This window comes from Nicotiana tomentosiformis, chromosome 7, assembly GCF_000390325.3.
Source record: "Nicotiana tomentosiformis chromosome 7, ASM39032v3, whole genome shotgun sequence".
NCBI lineage: Eukaryota > Viridiplantae > Streptophyta > Magnoliopsida > Solanales > Solanaceae > Nicotiana > Nicotiana tomentosiformis.
This window is the reverse complement of record NC_090818.1, coordinates 62,249,843-62,258,487: the sequence shown is the minus strand read 5'-3', so window position 1 is coordinate 62,258,487 and position 8,645 is coordinate 62,249,843. Positions and strand designations below refer to the sequence as shown.

General features: G+C 34.2%; 1 protein-coding gene across 4 annotated transcripts; it reads left to right on the top strand.

Annotated features, from left to right (window-relative positions):
* The first annotated feature begins 362 nt into the window (after nt 1-362).
* On the top strand, nt 363-4,476 carry LOC104105263 (putative pentatricopeptide repeat-containing protein At5g65820). Of its 4 annotated transcripts, none has more exons than XM_009613520.4 (2): nt 363-2,605; nt 3,611-4,476. In XM_009613520.4, exon 1 carries the CDS (start codon nt 491-493, stop codon nt 2,345-2,347), a length of 1,857 nt encoding a protein of 618 aa, XP_009611815.1. In that variant the 5' UTR covers nt 363-490; the 3' UTR covers nt 2,348-2,605; nt 3,611-4,476. The 4 variants fall into 4 exon arrangements, with proteins under 4 accessions (XP_009611815.1, XP_009611810.1, XP_009611812.1 ...); XM_009613515.4 differs by having other exon boundaries at nt 3,562-4,476; XM_009613517.4 differs by having other exon boundaries at nt 363-2,743; nt 3,562-4,476.
* The last annotated feature ends 4,169 nt before the right edge of the window (nt 4,477-8,645 follow it).

Sequence of the window (8,645 nt, the reverse complement as noted above, 5' to 3'; positions counted from 1 at the left end):
TAGAACAATATATTTTCTTGCACGAATAACTATATATTACATTTTGAAGAGGGATATCAATATCAACAACAAGAGTTCTGGTTATGGCCGAGCGACCAAAGCAATAGAAGGAAACATACATAAAAAAAACATCGTCTACAAAGAACTGTTTGCTAAGATATTATCACATTAAATACTTTTAAACTACAATACATAATTATTTAATTAACATGACTAAATTGATCATTTGTATAAGTTCGGATGATAATCTTTCATTTTGAATTTACGTATTATGCTAATATAAGTAATATTTTTCGGAACTTGGATGATTGTTGTATTATTATGCATTAAATAAATATTTAAACTATCACATGTCATACATACTAGTAATATACCAACCACCGTACATACACCATAACGGCGCTAATTGCCACCTCCCTCCACCGTGAACCTCCCACTCCCAGCGTTAATCCCAACCAAATTCCAAAACCCACCTAACAAAACCAATTTGATGTTGAGAAGTATCAGTCTTTTGCCTTCATCACTGAGCCTCCGTGCAGCATCTTCACTGCACATTCTACCGGAAATGGCCTCAAAGGGTAAATCTTTTTTACACTCTGAGTCAACCCTTTTAAATTCTTCCAATAATCATGATGAATTTTCAGCTGATGTAGAGAAGGTTTATAGAATTTTGAGAAAGTTTCACTCAAGGGTTCCAAAACTTGAGCTTGCTTTGCAAGAATCTGGTATCCTGGTACGTTCAGGCTTGACCGAACGTGTGTTGAGTCGTTGTGGTGATGCTGGGAATTTAGGCTACAGATTCTTTGTATGGGCCTCAAAGCAACCTGGTTATAGGCATAGTCATGATACATACAAATCAATGGTCAAGATTTTGGGGAAAATGAGGCAGTTTGGTACTGTATGGGCACTTGTTGAGGAGATGAGGAGAGAGAATCCTCAGTTTTTGACACCAGAACTGTTTATTGTATTGATGAGGAGATTTGCCTCAGCTAGAATGGTAAAGAAAGCGATCCAAGTGTTGGATGAGATGCCCAAATATGGTTGTGAGCCAGATGACTATGTTTTCGGGTGTTTGTTGGATGCTTTGTGTAAGAATGGTAGCGTAAAAGAGGCAGCTGTATTGTTTGACGAAATGAGGATTAGGTTTAGCCCTACCATAAAGCATTTTACTTCATTGTTATATGGTTGGTGTAAAGAAGGGAAGCTTATGGAGGCGAAAGTCGTGTTGGTGAAAATGAGGGAGGCAGGTTTCGAGCCAGACATTGTGGTTTATAACAACTTGCTCAATGGTTATGCAGTGTCTAGGAAAATGGCTGATGCATTTGATCTTCTGCAGGAGATGAGAAGAAAAGGTTGCAACCCTAATGCAACTTCTTATACAATAGTAATTCAGGCGCTTTGTTCGCAAGACAAGATGGAGGAAGCTATGCGGATATTCTTGGATATGGAGAGAAGCGGATGTGAAGCTGATGTTGTGACGTATACTACCTTGATAAGTGGATTTTGTAAGTGGGGAAAGATTGAAAAAGGTTATGAACTTCTGGATAATATGCTGCAGAAAGGGTATAATCCAAATCAGACTACTTATTTGCATATAATGTTAGCCCATGAGAAGAAGGAAGAGTTGGAAGAGTGTTTGGAACTTGTTAAGGAAATGGAAAATATCTGTATACCTCCTGACCTTAGCATCTATAATACAGTAATTCGGTTAGCTTGTAAATTGGGGGAAATTGATGAAGCTGTGCAAGCATGGAACCAAATAGAAGCGAACGGGATCAGTCCGGGGGTTGACACCTTTGTCATTATGATTAATGGTTGTGTTGATCAAGGGCGTCTAATAGAAGCTTGTGATTACTTTAAAGAAATGATCGGACGAGGTCTTCTGTCTGCTCCTCAATATGGTACTCTGAAGGACCTGTTGAATACTTTGTTACGAGCAGAGAAACTTGAACTAGGTAAAGATGTCTGGAGTTGCATAATGACCAAAGGATGTGAGCTTAATGCGTATGCATGGACCATTTGGATTCATGCATTGTTTTCAAATGGACATGTGAAAGAGGCTTGTTCGTACTGTTTAGATATGATGGATGCCGGTTTGATGCCTCAGCCAGACACGTTTGCTAAGCTTATGTGGGGTCTAAGGAAGCTTTATAATAGACAGATTGCTGCAGAGATTACAGAGAAGGTGAGAAAAATGGCCGCAGAGAGAAATATGACTTTCAAGATGTACAAGCGACGTGGTGAAAGAGACTTGACAGAAAAAGCTAAGGCAAAACTGGATGGGAGAAAGAGGAGAGCTCGTCGACGCCGTTGGGGTAGCCATCGTAGGCAGGCTAACACTTTATGATATGAGATATAAGTGAGGAGGATGCTACCATGTTGACGCTGTTTGACTGCATATTACGTGGAGGGGTAGCCCGGTGCACTAAGCTCCTGCTATCGCTGTGTCCAGGGAAGGGTTGAACCACATTGGGTCTTATGTACGCAGCCTTACCTTGCATTTCTACAAGAGGATGTTTCCGCGGCTTGAACCCGTGACCTCCTGGTCACATGGCGGCAGCTTTTACCGTTGCACCAAAACTATGTAACTCACTTGATTCACCAAGTATGATCAACAAACTTTTAGCGTATTTACTTTAGTGTGCTTTAGTAGAGATGGTACTTGCCGAGCTTCCAATTGACGAAAGTCCTCTCTTTATCTGAAACACATTAATTTGGACTGTCATTGACACTGAGGGGGAAGGTTTGTTGCAAATATCACCAGACTTCTTATTGATGTACCAATAGGGCAAGTTTTTGTTCATTTATTTGTATGTTTCTTTACATAGTCTGTCGGCTGCTCCCTTCAACAAATCTTATTGAACTAATTCTGGGTCAAAGCATGTAAGCTTATTTGTGCGGATAGAAGTGAAACCTATCTAACTTTTGCTGTTCACTGAAGTATCAGTTATATTCTAGTTTGCTCTGTCCTTCAGTCAAGAGAGAAGTCTTACACAAACGCTTAGCAGCTTCCAGCTAAAATGTGCACCAAGGCAACCAAAAGATGTAATTACTACATAGCAAATCTCAGGTTTCATGGATGCTGATAAATTAGATGTTTCCTCAGAGTCATATACCTGGCATAAAAGTTGTTGTTGACTTTATGGATCAGTTATCTGATGTCTTATGCAAGGAACAGCTAAAAGATTATATACATTAATTTAGACGCACTGGAAGAGCAATGCTCCCTGGTAAATTCCTTGAATAGAAATACAAATTGTGTAAAAAGAAAATAAATACAAGAGTGAGATTGATTTTTGTCTCTTTTTCTATGTCATGATTTACTTTGCCTAATATTGTAAAATACCCAGTAGATATATGAGGATATACCCAGGAATAGGATATCTCGAGATTCCTTTACATGATATTGTAGAATATCAGTGTGTATCCAGGAATAGGATTTATAGAATTTATTTTACTTTAGTTTAGATGCTAGTGTAGATTGGGACAGAAAATGATGCTATGTCAGGTTATTGCATCTTTCTTTTCTTGTTTTTTTAGCTTATGAGTTGCTTTTAACAGGTCTTTCAAGAAGAGTGATAACTTATTGAAGACATTTCGTCTGTATTAGGAGCGAAAGATACAAGGACTCGGAAGTTCATTGCTCGTGCCTTAGTCCCAAGATTTAGGGGTGTCTGTGCGAGATGGAGTGGAGGTACATTTTTCTCATTTTTGTTTGCATCAGAGTGTAGCTTGGTTCCGTAGTGTTTTTTTTCCTTTTGATGCGGTTCAGTAGTAATAACAAAATATATAGATATCGATGGAGATGTTTTAATATGGTATCAGTCCTTTTAGTTGCATGTATATGTGCATGTGCAAGTGTTCATGCAATTAATACAGTGATTTGGAGACACGACATGCTTCCCTGCAATTAATATATGTCGAATTGATGCCTTCCTAAAAAGTGAGAAATATTCAGTGCGCTATTTTCTACACCTTGGATCAATTAGAAAGTGAAAGTAGAAAGATACTGTGGAGTTTTTCTTCGTGTAAACTGCATCTGTTTGTTGGCTGTGGAGCTTTTTCTACCTACTGCTTGTGACCTCTTTGAAGAATGGGCCCTATTCTTCCTTGCAAACAAAAGCGTATGTTATTCTCATATTCTGGCAGCATGGATTTGGAGTGTCCACATTTAGCAAATGAGCATCCAAGGCATGGTGGGAGTTCATTCAACAATACTGTTATAAAATTTGTAAATATTCTGTAATTACTGAATCTGATTATGGAATATTGTTTATCAATTAGGGAGGGGGAATAGACAAGATGACTTGGCACCTTTCTTTGGTCAAGGATCTTATTTATCTTTTTTCTCCTTTTTTTGGCATTTTTCTATTTCCCCCAGCTTTATTTAACTACTCAATATTGTAAAAAATCAAAGTCACTCATTTAACTATCTTAATTATGTTAAATGTGCTATGTTAATTAGTCAGTTACGTATTCCAATTTCCAAGATTGGTACAAAACAACAAAAACATAACGGTTAGAGATGATGGGCACGTTAAATTCTTACTATAAATTCTGTTGATTTTCCAAGCTGCAGTGTAGGTATCATTGTATCAACATTCAGTTGTATGCAACGATTTTATATGTTATAAATTATATGCCATTTTCTTATTTGCATAGTGTTATATTGAAGTTTTTGTTGATCTACTCTTTCCCCATGACTTAATGTTGTCTTTCTTTAATTTTTGAGTATCCCTCTGGTGCTTCTTCCACTGTATCGTTGCTGAGCCTCTTTTACTTTACACTTGTGTTGGACCTCCAGGCCTTTTTAATCCTTCGAAGATGATCCTTTTTCTATGCAATCACTTCACTCCTCGTGCCAAGCTTTGGCAACTACAGTGCAACTCTTTCTGGAGATGAGTTGGAGAAAATATCCATGTCACCTTTATTCATTACTAGTTTTAGTGTACTTGCGTTGGACGTGTTTACCGCGTCATACAATAAAAATTATATGCGCCACACATGAAGTACGTGACTTAAAGAAATTACATAAATAGCTATAAAATAAATATCATAGGAAAAAGTGTAAATTCTTAAAAATGATCACTATTGATCTGATTTAGCTAAGCTTAATAAAGATTTCAAAGGATGAGGAGAATTTATTTTATATTTGGTCTAGTATAAAGATATCTTCTTTTTAAAGTCATTATATTCCGATTTCCTCCATAGTTTAACTAAAGAAATTAAGGAATTAGTAAAGAAAATTTTAACTGAATTCAAAGTTATAATGTTAAGATTTAGAGCCCGTTTGGACATAAAATTTGATGGAAGATTTTTCCAAAAATATTTTATTTTTTTTCGAAATCAGTGTTTGTTTATAAAAATTTTATTTTTCGCTTGAAGATGCATTTTGAAAAACTGCAAAAAGTTGTTTTTCACAAATTTCACTCACAAAACTTCAAAAACAACCCAAACTGAAATTTATGTCCAAACACAACTCTAAATTTCAAATATCATTTTTACTTGAAAATTTTTTTCACCATTTTTTCGAATTTTACAATTCATATGTCCAAACGCCTACTTAATTTATCTTTAAGCATAATGTTTTGTATCGAAAATTGCCGATGACCGAGGAGAAAGAAGGAAGATATCAAACATATTTAGAACGGAAGAATTGAATCAAACACGAAAAAGAAGTAAAAAACTTACCTAGATATTAACTGTTGGCTTTTGAAAACCAAGGAGGCTATCCTCCCTATAATAACCAAGAAAGAATGCAATAGTTGTCCCATAATATGCATACAAACAAAACCTAAATTTCTTAAAAGACAGAAACTCTATTACGTAATATGAAACGAAGAAACAAACCCAAATGTTTAATCAATCATGTCAATACATATAAAAGTTTAAGAAAAATAGAGCGTATTTTATATTTTAATTAGATATAATACTTCAGCGTCTCTTTTTAAGGAAGTATGCACCGTTCTTTAAGGACAGAAAGAGGGAGTACTCTGAGTCTAGGACAGTTTAGAAAGGGTCTGAGAAGTAGAATTCACTTAGTATTAGAAGGTGAAAACTAAAAGTTAGAGTTCAACTCGGATATTAATGCTGTAAATTTATTTAGCTTATTATTAAAAGAACAAAATTGAAGGGGGAAAAAAAGCATCACGACTAAGGCTGCCCACCAGAAACCAAAAAATCATGCTCTCTTTGATTTAAATAGATTTTGAACGTTATTCTTGAGATTTTAGCCTATTACCTATAAAAAATAAAGTGACCTCGAAATTAAATATTCATCTTAATCATAATCAAGATAACAATTCAATTTTTGTCTACCTAGATCTCTTTTTTTCTTTACTTCCATGTCGACGCCTTTTCATTCTAGTTTACCGTTCTCCCTCAACCATAAAAATATTCATCTTAATCATAATCAAGATAACAATTCAATTTTTGTCTGCCTAGATCTCTTTTTTTCTTTACTTCCATGTCGACACCTTTTCATTCTAGTTTACCGTTCTCCCTCAACCATAAAAATATTCATCTTAATCATAATCAAGATAACAATTCAATTTTTGTCTGCCTAGATCTCTTTTTTTCTTTACTTCCATGTCGACACCTTTTCATTCTAGTTTACCGTTCTCCCTCAACCATAAAAATATTCATCTTAATCATAATCAAGATAACAATTCAATTTTTGTCTGCCTAGATCTCTTTTTTTCTTTACTTCCATGTCGACACCTTTTCATTCTAGTTTACTGTTCTCCCTCAACCATAAAAATATCCATCTTAATCATAATCAAGATAACAATTCAATTTTTGTCTGCCTAGATCTCTTTTTTTCTTTACTTCCATGTCGACACCTTTTCATTCTAGTTTACCGTTCTCCCTCAACCATAAAAATATTCATCTTAATCATAATCAAGATAACAATTCAATTTTTGTCTGCCTAGATCTCTTTTTTTCTTTACTTCCATGTCGACACCTTTTCATTCTAGTTTACCGTTCTCCCTCAACCATAAAAATATTCATCTTAATCATAATCAAGATAACAATTCAATTTTTGTCTGCCTAGATCTCTTTTTTTCTTTACTTCCATGTCGACACCTTTTCATTCTAGTTTACCGTTCTCCCTCAACCATAAATTTGGCTTCACTTGAAGATGCAGCAAAGAAAGAGAATTTTCAAATACCGACTCTCAAACTTTTCTATGCATGTGTTATGTGTATATAATAAAATGTCTTCTACTCATTTACTTACGCATAGTTATTCGATATCTCTATGCTCGTGGGAGATAATAGATTTGATAAACAATTGAGATGTGCGAACCAAACATATATATTAGATCGATCAATAATTTTTCTATAGAATAGATCATAGGCATGACTTGAAGAAAATCATCAGTATTAACATAATAAAAATCTGCCGATAATACTTCTCAAATAAATAAACAGCCTTAGAGCTAGACTTACCATAATAATTTAGACTGATTGAACTCAAACTTCCTTGTGAAAGCAAAAAGGCGGACTCGCTCTAATATTTTCTCCAAAAAAGTAAAACTTCATGAATTAATTATAAATATATTGTTGAAGTACAAAATTACAAACTTGATCCATTCTTGAAATACATACAAAAATATGGAATCAGTTTGTACAAAGAATTACGGAAGGATATAAATAATTTCAAACTTGGTTCATTCTTGAAATACTGTAATCAATCTCTGCGACATAATTTATGTGGAACCTCCTTGATCTATTGGTGTAAGAAAATAAACAAAATTAAAGAATACACCTAAACCTGCAAGGAATTCAAAGTGTCGAAATAGAATTGATTGGCTAATATTTAATAACAAACAAAGAGCCTCCAAAGCATAAACCTAAAATTTTATAACCAAAAAAAATAAAATTACTCCTAAACCTAAAAGGAGTTCAAAGTGCACGAAATAGATTGTTTGGTTAAAGTTCAATTACAAATTTGTTATATTATGTAGTTTAAACAAGGAAGAATTTGATACACAAAATATAAGTGATTTTAAAGGTCTAAATATTAGGAAAATATTTAAATGAAGACCTAAATATTAGTAAAGTAGCTTAAATTATAATTTTGCCTAATGTGAAATATATTTTTAAAGGATAAAAAGATGAATAACATTTCGATAGGGACTTCGTGCTTTTAATATAATATAAATATAGATTATTCTTTAACTTGGTTGTTTTTATGAAAATTTCCCAAGTGATTTTCACTATTCAAATATGCACATACTAAGACCGCCAAGAACTTGGTACTTCCTAGGGGACATGCAAGTTCGCGTGATGCCACAAATAATATAAAATGAGTAGAGTATCATTGGATTTGGATTTAATTAATTCAACTCAAGATTAAGCCCCAATTCCTTATCAAACAAAAGTTGTGGTTTGAAAGATTTACCTTAATTACTAAATAAAGTGAATAAGAAGCAAGAGATCAAATGTTGAGGAAGAAAGCCTAAGGTTATGGATTTTTTTGACACTATTGTTATGGCAGTAATTGATATAGATTAATGGATGGAATTTAGAAACTTCATAGATAGTAGAAGTTCGAATTTCTGGCTGAGAATAATAATCAACCCATCCTTCTATATGGTGTCATTATTGATCTATGATCTAAGTTCAGAAAATATGGATGAC